General features: G+C 55.3%; 5 protein-coding genes across 5 annotated transcripts; 2 read left to right on the top strand and 3 right to left on the bottom strand.

The window, feature by feature from the left end:
* Positions 1-299: 299 nt before the first annotated feature.
* LTHEOB_8810 (Mitochondrial genome maintenance protein) lies at positions 300-851 on the bottom strand (the record flags this gene model as incomplete). The annotated part of the gene is made up of 5 exons (XM_035518329.1): positions 300-441; positions 489-579; positions 637-666; positions 723-749; positions 800-851. 5 exons carry the CDS (start codon positions 849-851, stop codon positions 300-302), a joined length of 342 nt encoding a protein of 113 aa, XP_035370115.1.
* Positions 852-1,728: 877 nt separating this feature from the next.
* Positions 1,729-4,036, top strand: LTHEOB_8809 (Cytoplasm to vacuole targeting vps64; the record flags this gene model as incomplete). Its single annotated transcript, XM_035518327.1, has 2 exons — positions 1,729-2,871; positions 2,921-4,036. The coding sequence occupies 2 exons, from the start codon at positions 1,729-1,731 to the stop codon at positions 4,034-4,036; spliced, it is 2,259 nt and encodes a 752-aa protein (XP_035370114.1).
* Positions 4,037-4,845: 809 nt separating this feature from the next.
* On the bottom strand, positions 4,846-5,784 carry LTHEOB_8808 (Ngg1p interacting factor 3 nif3; the record flags this gene model as incomplete). The annotated part of the gene is made up of 1 exon (XM_035518326.1): positions 4,846-5,784. The coding sequence occupies one exon, from the start codon at positions 5,782-5,784 to the stop codon at positions 4,846-4,848; it is 939 nt and encodes a 312-aa protein (XP_035370113.1).
* A 1,012-nt stretch (positions 5,785-6,796) lies between these two features.
* LTHEOB_8807 (Ankyrin repeat protein) lies at positions 6,797-12,356 on the top strand (the record flags this gene model as incomplete). The annotated part of the gene is made up of 4 exons (XM_035518325.1): positions 6,797-7,225; positions 7,275-10,129; positions 10,213-11,267; positions 11,320-12,356. The coding sequence occupies 4 exons, from the start codon at positions 6,797-6,799 to the stop codon at positions 12,354-12,356; spliced, it is 5,376 nt and encodes a 1,791-aa protein (XP_035370112.1).
* A 312-nt stretch (positions 12,357-12,668) lies between these two features.
* On the bottom strand, positions 12,669-13,720 carry LTHEOB_8806 (RNA binding protein; the record flags this gene model as incomplete). Its single annotated transcript, XM_035518324.1, has 2 exons — positions 12,669-12,972; positions 13,035-13,720. The coding sequence occupies 2 exons, from the start codon at positions 13,718-13,720 to the stop codon at positions 12,669-12,671; spliced, it is 990 nt and encodes a 329-aa protein (XP_035370111.1).
* Positions 13,721-13,784: the final 64 nt, after the last annotated feature.

The raw sequence follows: 13,784 nt of genomic DNA, 5'->3' as shown, positions 1-13,784 counted from the left end.
CAAATCCAATTGACTCCATGGGCGAACAAAATCCGGACTAGATTGTTTGCTACAGATTCAGTAATGATGGGAAGTGCCAGCGTTGGGCAAGCTCTTCGATTCAGTCATGTCAGAGTGGCCGACAAACGTCATAGCACTATGGTGCGCACTCGTGGGATCAAGTTTCCCATGGACGCAGGCGCGGGTATAGAGAAAGGGCAAGAGTATATACATACAGCAACGCCGTGTCCCGAAGTAGTGTACAATCTGCCCCATAAAATGCGCCTTGGAGATGTGCTCGTGTCATGCAAAATGAGAGCTCAAGCCTTTCGGTCGATGATCTCCTGCTGGACACGGGTGTATCGCGGCAAGATGATGGGCTGTCTGTGGGCACGGGCAAAGGCCTCGGTGGCCTGGCGTTCGCTGTCGGTGCGGATGGTGGTTCCGATGGACATGAAGAAGCTTGGGCGGGTCAGCAGTGAAGAAGCCAGGATTGGCTTGGAACGTACCCAAAGGTTGCCGCAGAGCCCAGCATATACTGGCCGAGGGTCCTCATCATGCCATTGGGGCCCGGGCCGAATCTGATGATGTTGGTTGCTCCTGCACTCGGTCAGACGAAGCGACTAGAAGTATCTTTGCGCAAAAGCAGCGGCGCACCGAAGATGAAGCCAATGATGAGGCCGACGGCTGAGACAGTGTGAGTGATCGCCCGCTGTGCGGAGAGGGAGATGCGCGCTACGTACAGCCACCCATCATGGCGCCCATCTTGACTGCGAAGCGTCAGTAGAGAGCTTTGCATGCTGGAGAACTTGCGACGCACGCTTGTCAATGGTCGAAGGACCGGACATGCCGCCGCCCACGGGAACAGGCATGGTGGTGGTGTTGAGACGGTAGTGGCAAAGACAGTCGAGGATGCGCAAGCAGTCTTCAGAGCTCGGCGGATGGTGGAGGAATGAGCTCACGCCGCGCGCTCGGCTGTTGCCCAGTGCCCGGCACAAAGCACACCCTGCACCAACAGCAGTGAGGCGCCCGCGCGATTCAGGCGACGCGTCACGTGACCGACCGGCGTGGGTTGCGACCCGTCCTCGCGGCGCGAGGAATGCAGCGCAGCGCGAAGCATGCCGTGTGCGGGCGCGGGATGTCCACGTAGCAGCGGGCGGGCGCTGGCACGCAGGGCTGGCTGTGTTTGGGCTCACGCGCAGGCGTGCCACTTGGTGCGAATCTATGATCAGCGGCGCTGTCGCAGCGCTCTGCTTAGCGAGCGCCTCCGCCGGCCGACCTGACACTCGCGCAGACAAGGAGCCGACTTCACTGCCTCTCTTGACAACCTCTCGCCCTGAGCCCTATCACCATCACCCTCTGCGCGAGCCTCCCGCTTCAAGCCTCCCGCCTGCGCCCCGATCCCTACTGTCTGCCGTCCAGCGCCCCGTCGCCACAGCAGCCCTCGAGAGCGACGCAGCCCTGAATCCGCCCGGGGTCGCACGTTGCCTGCACACGGGCCAGCACACGACAGACCTCACTTTGCGACTCGACCCCAAGCGTCGACGACCTGCCTCCCCAAGCCCGGCCGGTTCATGACTGCGCCCGTCGCTCGAGCCGTCGCACGCCTGCCCCAGCTGCCCTGAGGCTCTCGCCCACAGCCCTGGACGCGCCCGACCGCCAATTGCCTGCGCGCCCCGTAGCGAAAGACAAGCGCTGGAAGGTGACCCTCTTTGAGCACGCTCCATATCCTCCCTGCTAGTCGGACCCATGACGGCTGTCGCTCCTCCCTTGAATTTCCAGCCGAACGCCAGAACGGGATGGAGCGCTCCTAATGCCGCCAACGCCGGCCTGAACTCCATGAGCGCCGACGACGTCTCCAGAATGTTTATGCCCCAGCGCAAGAGCGCCCAGCGATCAAACTCCTCGTCCTCCATATCCTCCACCTCGTCCACCTCGACCATTGCGTCGTCGCCCTCCCAAACCAACGGCATTCCGCAGCCCCAGCCCCAGGACCCGAACGCCTGGGGCTCGCGCAAAAAGCCTGCCCGGGGGCTATGGCCCTCGTCCAAAGCTGAGCCCATCGCTGGTATCTCGACCGCACGACCGCAATCCGTCGCTTCCACATCGTCTGGCCCCTCAGCTGCCTCTGCCATCTCTGCCCTCCACACGCCCTCCTCCATGCTGCCGTCTCAGCACAGCCAAGCCGCACAGGCACAGCAGAACGGCACCGCCCGCGCACAGGGTCAAAACGAGCCGCCTGCGATCCTTCATCTCGTCCCGCTCAACGGCACTTTTGAGCGCAAAACCATCACCGTACCTTACTTCCCCGAGGTCCTGCGCATTGGCCGTCAGACAAACAACAAGACAATTCCCACGCCGCTCAATGGCTACTTCGACTCCAAGGTGCTCTCGAGGCAACATGCCGAGATATGGGCTGATCGCTCTGGCAAGATATGGATCCGTGACGTCAAGTCGTCCAACGGCACTTTTGTCAACGGCACCCGTCTCTCTCCGGAAAATCGCGACTCGGAAGCGCACGAACTGCGTGAGCAAGACATGCTTGAGCTTGGAATTGATATTGTCAGCGAAGACCAGAAAACGATCGTCCATCACAAGGTTGCTGCCAAGGTCGAGCACGCAGGTATCTATCCGAACAACAATGTTCTGGACCTCAACTTTGGAGACCTCGATCCATCGGTCAACGGGAATCTGCTGGCCTCCCCGCTCGGCCAAGGTGTCGGGCAGGGCAGGGGCCGTACCGGTAGCCAAGGGTCCATTGCGAGTAACGGACGCCTGGGGTCGATGCCTCAAAGCGTGGCTGGTAATAACATGGCCGGGATGGCACAGCAACGTCATACCAATTTCTGGCTGCAACCCGTTACCATGGAACAGATTGTTAAGAAGCTGAACGTAAGTTGATTCGAAATAGCACATGCTGGCTTTGCTGACGCGGGCGTAGTCTGAAATGAAGCAAGCTCGCCAACAATCTCAAGAGCTTCAACGGACCGGGCAGTATATTGAATCTCTCTTAGCGAGCGATCCGAAAAAAGAGCCGAGCAAGACGTCATCTCCCATGACGAAACATTCACCGCTGAAAGGCGACATCAAGGCACGCTTCTCAGACCCTCCCGCCCCGCCGCCATCGCAACCTCTTCCTGAGAAGCCGGATGCAGCCCAGCCATCCCTGCGTCGCTCGGAGACCGAGAAGCCGAAACTGCCTGCGAATCTCAGCGCACCCAAGGGTGATTCTCTCCAAATCAACGCTTTGCTCGAGGCTTTGAACAATGCCAAGAAGGACTTCGAGATGCAGAGTTCAAGGTTAAAGGAAGTGGAAGACCTGCTGGTTCAGGAACGCCTTGCTCGAGAAAGCGCCGAGGAGCGCGCTCAGCGATTAGAGCTGGAAAGAAAGAAAGATGTGGCTGGCGACATTGTCGAGACGTACACCAATGGAATTAGTGACGTCGCAGCAGAAGAAGCGTCTGCTACCGCAGACGATCACGTCAACGAAAACCCGATGGCCATGGACCCGCCGCAAACGTCGGAAACAGACGCCTCCACTGCCCAGCTCCAGCAACACATTGAATCCATGGTTGCAGAAATGGATCGGATGCGGCAAGAGATGGAGACATACAAACAACGCGCTGAGAAGGCAGAGTTGGAGAGTGCCAAGGATCGCTCAACGCTGGCGGAAATGATTGAAAGTATTCGCAAACAAGAGAGTGAGCGCGCGGCGAAGATTTCTCAAGAAAACAAGACCGAGAGCAACCACGGCATAGACACACCACTCCACATTGATGGAGCGCAGGACCAAAAACCTCAAGATGAGGAGATCCGAGACTCTTCGCCCAGGTCTACCTCGGCCGCACGAGAGACCGGCATTCCAAACGGTCGGCCGCTGCAAAGCGAGCAGGGTGCAGTATCCAAAGAGAAAGGGCAACATGCTCTCGTCACTAAGTCGCCAGGAGGCGAACAGCTTGCGCATGTCGGCCCGTATGCATCGATGGTGGGTGTTGTGGTCCTCGGTCTGAGCATCATGGCGTACATCAATGGATGGCAGAAGCCGCTGGAGAGGTGAAAGTCACAGAATGGCTCACCAGCCTCGGGCTGCATATAATCGTGCCAGCGCAAACGGCTGTGACACGTCCGGTGGCGAAAGCACCGTGATGTGCGTGCGAACACGCTGCTCAGCGCATTGGATAGTCCCGGGCTGAAAGATTGCCCCCGCCCACCGTACAAATGCCGGGCGTACTCAGATTTCGGCTTGCCTCGATCGAAGCGTGGTCTGACATCGATCTGGCAGGCGTTCTACGACACATTATGGGTTGGAGTATAGAGGAAAAGCACAGCATAACGACATTGCTACGACCGACCACAAGGCAACAAAGACTACTGCCGTAACCTCTAGTAACTATATACCATTCACTCCTTTTCTGTTTGATTCCCCAATTTCGCTTTATCATCCACTCACTGTGCGCCTACTCTCCTATGTTTATTCCAGCCTCCATACTTCCTTCTCTTGCATCGGGCCTCATGGGGCAGGGCTCATGGAGCATGGGAACATTAAAGTGGAGTGGGCGTCGGCGTCGAGAAATGAGCGGTGCTTTATTACCATGTTGAGCTTCTGGGATTATTTCTTCTGGTTCGGGATTTAGTTGATTGCCTTCGACGTTTCTTTCTTGGGTTAGTATTGCAGTTGGCTTCAGGCGCACCGACAGCTTCGTCCGTAGCCGTGGTTCCGTGTATCGGTAAATCGTCTCTGTTGCTCCTGCGTTTCAGGCTTAGGCGGAAGTCCTTCCGTCTCCTTCTAATGATACATATTTGACAAGGTCATCTGCTGGAATAGCAGTATTGCGCATACTGTGACTGGGATAATGGATGTGTGGTTCAAGCCTGTCCCGTAGAAGAGTCGACACGCAAGTTCACGCTTTCGATGTCTCGTTCCGCTTTCTTGGGTGCTGCACGCTGCTCCTCTTCTTCCAGCACTTCCTCGACAGTGAGTTCAGGCCACTGTTCTTTAAGCATCTCAGCCAGGTACCTGACGCCCCAGTCTTCGCAAGGACGGTGCCCCACACATATAGCCGGCATGCCAGCCATTGCTGCAGCTTTTAGGCCATAGTCCCGCGCGGCACCCGTCAGATAGAGCACATTCGAAGCATCCTCGTGGTCGCCAATCCATTTTGCCTCTCTAGCAGCACAGATCACGCGATCAATCTCCTCTGGGTGGAAGGCATTCATGATGGCGACGGCTGTAACTCGAGAGCCAGGGCCAAGCGATGCTCCAGCAGGAAGATGCAGGTCGCCCGCACCGGCAAACTCGCGCTTCACGGTGTCGGTGAGGCTGGCCAGGGAAGGATCGACGCCCGGACGAACCCTTGCGACGAGGCCGATTTTGCGCCGGGGGTCTCCTTTGTACCCTTGGATGCACAGGGCGCTCTCGGTCTGGAGGCCGAGGCGGCCTGCCAGGGTGAGGTTCCATCCGACAGTCAGGTGCATGTCGAGAGAGGTGTGGCTGGCAATGACGAGCGAGCCCCTGGGGACGGCGCGCCTGTTGAGTTGCCATGGCCGGTGGAGGAAGCAGAGAGGCGGGCTGGCGGGTTCCGGAGAGTTGAGAGCGGCGTACACGCCCGGCGTAGGTGCCACGCTCAGGACGACGTGGGAGGCGATTGCGCGAGATGGATTATAGGCAGGGTGACGAGGGGTGTGATAAAGAAAGTTGACGTCGTTTGTGCATGGCGGGAGGAGAGTCGACAGGAAATGAGTGATGCTAGCGTGCGTAGGCGGGCCGCAATGCGGGAGCAGTACACTGAAGGTTTCTTGCTTCATGGTTTGGTACGGGGCGTCGCAGGTGCGGGATCTGGCGGTGCTTTTTGTGGTGATCCCCAGAAGATCTCCGCAAAGACGTCATCAACGCTGGGTCATGGCAATGATCGATTGAGACTATCATTTGTGACGTGGCATGGAGTCTTGCAAAGCCATTCCAAACTGGCGGTATCGAGAGCTCCTCTACTACCGTCTGCAGTAAATTTGACGATTCTGTTGCGGGAAGATGAAGCAAGATGCGGAACGGCACAAGGACAGGGGAGCGGTGGCGATCGCCCAAATCCCTGTGGCCGATCGTGGCTGCACAGTACAACAGCGACCCCCACGCCTGAACCATCCCATCGCTGCTCGTAATAATCACGAAAGAGAAATTGTCTCCCGAATCCGAAGGTAGCGATTTAGCGATGATGATCACGATGATGCAATGCCTGCCTGCTCAGACACTAGGGCGCGACCGCCTTTCAAGACCAAGCGGGTCTTAAGCGACAGTCGATCAAAAGCGGAGTCAAGCGCAGTAACTGTGGGTAAGCCGAAAGATCTGAGCTTGTTACGTAGGCAGCCGGACGTAGATATGCTTTTAGTAATTCTACATTTACGTCCAGTTGGTAGCTTCAGCGACCTACGTAAGTCGGGTGCCCTTGTCCGAAAAGGCAATTGCGGAGGATCATTTATTTTGGCACCTACTGAGGTGAGATGATCTGCAGATGCTGCCTGGATGGCGATAGGAAGTGGCAGATCCAGCACCGCGCTGAATGGCTTGTTGCCTGGCTTCGCACGTGACAGCGTGCCATTCCAGGCGCCAGCCGCGTTCTAACAGACGCGTTCAACCCTAGCGCTGACCTACTTAAAAGCCACTGCCCATCTGCTTCGATGCCCCTCATTGCATCCTTTTCCTGCGCCGCTACTTCTCGGGCATCTTGTATGCTGTCAATTCGTCTCCTGTCCGCGCCTTTGTGCTTCTCTTCTTTTCCCAAAACTCACTCCTTCGTTTCAATCGTCTTCCTCGCCGCACACAATGGCTGCAGCAGGTCCGACATCGCCCTCGACCCTGCCCGAGGTGCCTGTGAAGCACAATGACTTCCTCTCTCACGTCGCCGCCAACCCCAACTCTCCCATGAGAGAGCTCATTGAGCCGTACAAACGATTCGACTCCAAAATCCGCGAAGTCTTTGCTCAAGAGCCAGACCACCCCGCACTCACTGACCCGTTCTTGAACATTACCCCAGTCTTCACTGGTCAGGAATCCAATGCCAGAATTCGTGCACGCGACCTCGCCACTGAGTCGGATGCCGAGAAAGAAAAGTACATCATGCCTCTTGACGCTGAGCAGCGGAAGCCCAATGGCAGCCCGGCAGTTGTCCAGTCTTTGAAGGAATTCCAGACGAACTTCAATATCTTCTCTGAATCCTCTCTTGTCGACCTGGACTGGAGCAATGTCGTAGCAGTGAGTACAGTAGCTTGAAAACTTGTCGAGCTTTCGCTGACGGAGCCAGGCCGGGAGTTCAGTCGTCACGCCACTTTTGCCCATCCCGAAGGAGTACTCGGACTCGAAGCGAGCGCTTCGTCAGTATTACCATGATGTCGTCGCCCCCGCCTCCGATGTCGACCTCTTCCTCTATGGCCTGAGCGAAGAGGATGCTTTGGAGAAGATCAAGCAGATTGAAAGAAAGGTCAAGGATTCCATCCTCGCAGAGACGACAACAATCCGCACCAAGCACGCCATCACCATTGCCAGCCAGTACCCGACACGCCATGTGCAGATCGTTCTCCGCATCTACAAGTCCGTCGCTGAAATTCTCACCGGCTTCGATGTTGACTGTTCCTGCGCTGCTTATGATGGTAATCAAGTGTATGCTTCCCCTCGTGCGCTGGCCGCATTCATGACGCAAGTCAATACCATCGATCTCACCCGCCGTTCTCCCTCGTATGAGAACCGGCTGTCCAAGTACTCCCACAGGGGCTTTGAGGTGTACTGGCCCAATCTCGATCGATCCAGGATCGATCCCACCATCTTCGAGCGCAACTTTGCCCGAACCGTTGGGCTTGCTCGCCTCCTCGTTTTGGAAAGGCTTCCCAATTCCTCCGATCGTGATGATTACATGGATCAGCGCCGAAGAGAGAGAGGAAGGCCTGAAATCAATCGTTATGCTCGAGCACGTCACGGCTTGAGGGGAAACATCAAAGAAAAGTACGAGGACGAAGTTGCCGAATGGGTCGAGGAGGATGAGGTGGCCGACTACCATACCTTCACGATTCCTTACGGCGAGAAATTTCATGCTCGGAAAATCGAGAAGCTACTCTACACCAAGGACCTACTTCTCAATGCAGAGTGGAACAAGCCCAAGGAGCGCGAAGTGAACCTGCATCGTCATCCAGCTTTCTTCGGTCACGCCGAAGACGTCTTCTTTGACTGCTGCGGCTATTGTCCGAAGCCGGATACGCCTGAAGAAGAAGAGGTCGCTGAGGAAGAAAGCAAGACCTTTGTATCTGGGAAGATTTCATTCATCAAAGATGACCCAGGCCGCCAGACCATCGGCAGCTTCAACCCCCTGACTGACAACGACTGGACGGAGATGGCATACGTCGGCAACACTGCTCGTCTATGCCAAGCAATTGTCGACGGCGATTTGGAGCACGTCGAAGATTGGCTTTCACAGGAAGGAGCCGACCCCAACACTCGCGATTACACTGGGCGGACTCCATTGCACCTTGCTTGCCACTCATCTTCTCCCGAGATAGTGCAGCGCCTTGTGGATGCAGGTGCTCGCATGGTTGCTCGTTTGGCCGATGGCCGTACTGCGCTTCATCTCGCCGCTGCCCGAGGAAATGTGGAGATTGTGAGGATATTGATGAGGAGAAGTGAAGCGAACGAAGAGGGAGAGGCCAACAAAGCCGATTTTCGTCGGAAATCAAGGCTTGCAGCCAAGGAAGCCGCAAGTTCTGCTGCCCCCAAGAGTCCTTCTGACACTCAGATGGCCTCTGACGAGGAAGACGCCGAGATGATTGATAACGATGAGGACGATGATGACGTGGAAATGAAGTCAACTACCACTGGGTCTTACGTAAATGTCAAAAAGTCCGAAGATCCTGATGAAAACGACAACCTGCCCGAGGATAACGAGGAAGAGCCGGATGTTTACGATGTCAACGTTTTGGCTTGGGACACCCCCAGTTCTCCTTTGCATCTAGCCATCTTCAACGGTCATTGCGAGGTTGTCAAGGAGCTCGTTCAGAACTTCGGTGCTGATGTTCTGCTGCCAGTCAAGCTTCTCAACGGTTACAACAGAAAGCCGTCGGCAGCAATCCTAACTCTTTGTCTCGCAACGCACCTGCCTCTCGATAGGGCTAAGGAGATGATACAAACACTTCTGGAGGTCGGTGCGTCTTCTGCGCAAGCAGATCTTCATGGCACCACTGCCTTCCACCGTTTCACCGCGCAGCAGACAGAACTGATACAAGCATTGCTTGATCATGACCTTTCCGGGGCGAAGAGAGCACTGAACCACCTCGTCTGCGGAGGCTTAAACTACCGCCCGTTTCCCATCAGCCCTCTTTCAACGGCAATCGACTCCCAGAACACCTCCTTAGCGCTCAAGCTCCTGGAAACTGGGGCTCAACCAGAAATAGGATTCCAAGAATTCGTGGACGCTTGGGCCTCGATGCGCGGTTCTTATTACGACAAGGAAAACACGGAAAGGAACATGGAAACCTACCGAGAAAACACTCGTCAACCGGTTATCGTAGCCGCCCAAAACGAACTTCCCGATGTTGTTCTACAGCTACTGAAGCATGGCGCCAATCCAAGCACCCTTACTTCCGGAGCCTGGCGAGTCGTTCAAGAAGACCGCGCGTATGACAGCAACGACGCGCAGACCCTGCTTGACGTCGTACGCAAGAAGTTAAAAGAACTTCGAGGATACGATGACAAGATCGACATCGAGCTTCCAAAACCAGCCTTTCAAGGTTCTGGTCAGGAGTACATTGATGTTCACGGTGACGGCAGCTATCAGCAGTGGATTGCCGTTCGGGCTGTTCAACGAGAGCTTCGCGATCATGAATCTTCCATGAAGAATTACAAGAAAGCTCTCGAAGAGGCCGAAAACAGAAAGGGTCTTATGGAGAAAAGAGAGGCTGTAGAAAAGCTATGCCGTCAGTTCGAAAGCGTCGAGACAGAACTCCTGGCGAAGGGAGCGAAGTCATTCTTAGAGCTGTATCCAGATTTTGCCCCGAAGAAGCGTGACCATAGTAGCCCTGACGAGCCGAGGGAGAAAGAGGAGCCATGGAAAGTGGATTTCAGCTTCAGAATCCCGGATCTTACCGAAAAGAAGAGGGAAGGTTACATCGAGCTGTAAGTGCAATTGGTCGCCTCCTTGTACCCATTCATGGTTCTTCGAAAACGAAGATAGTTGCTAACACGGTGCTTGCTTTTAGCTTCGACGCCGCATGGAAGGGAGATTTGCTTGCTATCAAGAGACTAACTCTGACCCTTTGGGGCGAACTGCGCGACCAATTGCCGCTTAAGATTGCTGTTACCGACTCGGAGGGACTTTCTCCTCTCCAAATTGCTGTCCTTCGTGGTCACATTGACTGCGCTGAAGGAATCTTGGAGATTGCGAAGGCCCAGTACAAGCCAAAGGAGAAGAACCAGGAAAGATACAGTATGGAGGGAGACGAAGACTCGGACTACGAGTCAAGCCAGGCCAGTGAAGCAAGTGAGGATGAGGACAAGATCACGGTTTTCCGGGAAATCGTCGACGATCAGTTTACCATCGAAAACATCGGCGAAGTTGCTACCCAAGTCCGAAGCAGTGTGTCTCCGTTGACTTTCCTGGATTGGGGTTGCACAATTCCACGCGTGGAGATGGCGAAGAAGGAATCCTCGGTGATTGGTCTTGCTTCACATCCTCTTACTGGAGAATGGCAAAGCGCCCAATCCGATGATCTCGTACAGTATGCCATTGAAAAGGACGACCTGAGCCTGCTCAAGACCTTACTTCAGTGGGGCGCACAATACACTGCGCAGTACAGCAAGCCGGACGGCGAAGAGACGACCGTTCCATTCTACACGAGGAACGAAGACGATCTTATTTTCGCGATGCGTCTAGGTCGCATCAGTTGCCTTACTGAACTCATCAAGCGGACAGGTGTCGGCCTCCCATTGGATAAGCTCATCAAGAGGAGTGGCGTTGAGATCATTGAAAAGCCCAGGTACTACCAGGGCTTATCCATTCATGGAAAGAAGAGAGCGGACTGGGCAGCCGCCGGAAGAGGGGTCACCCCCCAGAGAGCGAGCGATGAGCACCCTCCGCTCCTTCAAGCTGCAAAAACAGGAAACCTTGAAGCAATCGAATGGTTCCTGAGCGACGCCCCGACCAGATGCTACGCGGAATTCGCCGAGGAGAATAAGGGGGACAAGAGGCTGCAGCACCTAGCGAAAGCTAACGGCGGCATTCAGCGGGCGATTTCCGACTGGCTAGATCTAAGGCGTAAGTTTCTTGGTTTTCGACGTAGTATTCAGTATGCTAAAGGCTTCTACAGAAAAGCTCGTTCTCCATTGCGCCGTTATGGCTCCCTGGAGGTCTGGTGAAACGTCAAAGGTCCTAGACTATCTTGTGCGCGCCATTCCCAAGACGCTAGAGACCAAGGCGAACAGCACCGGCCAGACGCCCCTCCATCTTGCCTTCTCGCTCGGCCGCTATGTCACAGCGAAGAGGCTCATTGCAGCTGGTGCGGACCAGACCTGCCGCGACAGCAGTTGGAACAACATCATCCACACTCTGCTCTCCTCTTGGAGCTACAAAGACATCGAGTTAATCAAAATGCTGGAATTGGTTGATCAGCGTCTCCTGGAATCTCTGTTTACGGAACGAAATGCCGATGCTGCGACCCCGTTGGCGCTTTGGCTTCGGGTCTACGCCAACGAGTCCTCCGGCAAGATTCTGGAGCATCTCCTGTCTTTGTCTCCCACATTGGCTGAGCTTGACATGGTTGATGGTGTAGGCGACACGCCGCTGCACATTGTCACCAAGAGGGAACTGACTCCACTGATGCGCATCATTATCGACCGGCGCCCTGAGCTGCTGTATCGGGAGAACGCGACCGGCCGCACTCCCGCAGAAATGGCAGGAGACTCGTGGACGTCGAAGTGTTTTGAGAACCCACCCAAAATCCCCCGAGATCCAGCCGACCAACGCTGGTACTGGTTTGACGAGGGCACTTCTGACCCGATCCTCGCTCGCGATTCGGAGAAATTCTTGCCTAAGGATGAAGGTCATGAAGATGAGCAGAGCACTCCGTGGGAATTGTGTCGTGAGCGCTGGGAAAGTGACGGCAAGGCGGAGCGTGTTAAGAGGAAGCTCGTGTCACTGAACGAGGCCAACGAAGTTGCGCGTCGTCTGGGAAAGAGGCAGAAGCACGCACGCAGAGGTCGTAAGACCCGAGATGACGATGGTGAAAGCCGGAGCGAAGAAGACACACCTAAAGACGAGGTCGCTTCATGGTTTGGCCCCAGTTGGTGCGAGTTTGAGTATGACGAGGATGGTAAGCTCTTGGAGACGGAGCAGACAGCTCAGTGACGGAAACGTGGGAGGGAAATGGAAAAGTGAAAGCGTGAGATTGATATTTTTCTATGGGAATGTTGTTTTAAGCGTGGACAGTATGGTCGTTACCACGGATACCTTTTATTTGCAATGAGAATAGGGCGTTTTTGAGAGAAAAATTCTGGACATCATTGTGAACCTGGGATATCTCAAGTGCTCCTTTGCAGCCACACAGCCGATGAAATAAACATTCGAGTCTGAGCTCCAACAGCGCAAAACTGCTGCTGGGACAGCGGCCTCACCACGGCTCTATCGTCCACTGGACTGGATAAGCCTCGAACCCGTCTTCTACCTCCGCATCATGGCCAAGCGCGCAGGATGGATACCACCATTATCAGCGGAGTTAGCGTCATCACCAGCACCATCATACTGTGGCGGGCCTCTTTCTGCCACCGGCTGAGCATTGGCACCCTTTCCTGGCCCATTTTTAGCCTTCTTGTTACCCTTAGGCGCATATTTGGCCTTCTTGCGGGCGCGCGCCTCCTCCTTAGTCTCTTGTTCGTTGCGTCGCTTGCGCTGCTCGTTGAGCTTCTCGTTTTTGTACTTCAATTTCTCTTTGCGGGCTTCTGATTTTGAACCGCCGCCGCCGGCACTATGCAAGAGATGGGTCAATAGGCGCTCTCACAAAGTCGGCTGCAGCGTATTACTACTCACGTCAACTCGACATTAATCTTCCTGGCGGGGCTCTTGCCATCGTCGAAGCTGGAATGGTGGTACAGCTTCAGGCACGACTTCATGTAGTCGTAGCGGTCGAATTCGATGAAAGCGAAGCCTTTGCTCTTCTTGTTGTCCTTGGTCATGGGAGCGCGGATGGAAGCAGGTGGCACCTTGGCAAAGTGGCTCGCGATGGACTCCTTGGTAGCGGTGTAGGGAAGATTGCCAATGAATGCGATGAAGCGGGTTGCGGACTTGTCATTGCCTTCAGGCGCCGGGTGGGAGTCGGAGTCGGAGGGTGCGCTGGCGGCCTTCGCGTTCTTCTCCTCGGACGGCCCTTCCTCATATTCTTGCTCTTCGGCAAGCTCATCGGATGTCTCCTCGAGCTTTCTCTTCTTCGACTTGGGCTCCTCGGCGGGTTCGCTTGCCTCAGGCGCACTTGCAGGCACATCGTCGGAGGACTGATCTTCGCTCTTGGCCTTCTTCTTCTTGTCCTTCTTTTCCTTCTTCTCCTTCTTGTCCTTCTTGTCTTTCTTGTCCTTCTTCTCCTTCTTTTCCTTCTTGTCCTTCTTGCTTTTCTTCGCGCCGTCGTCGACCACGTCCGCGACCGTATCTGCCGGCGCGGCGACAACCTCCTCGGGCTTCTCCTTCTTGGACTTCTTGCTGACCTTCTCGGATTTCGACATTGTTGCGACTGGTGGAATTTGGAGGTTTGGGGAGAGGATTGCGACGGACGGGCGCATAATGGAT

Source organism: Lasiodiplodia theobromae, assembly GCF_012971845.1.
Source record: "Lasiodiplodia theobromae strain AM2As chromosome Unknown scaffold_28, whole genome shotgun sequence".
NCBI lineage: Eukaryota > Fungi > Ascomycota > Dothideomycetes > Botryosphaeriales > Botryosphaeriaceae > Lasiodiplodia > Lasiodiplodia theobromae.
This window is presented reverse-complemented; position numbering and strand designations above follow the sequence as displayed.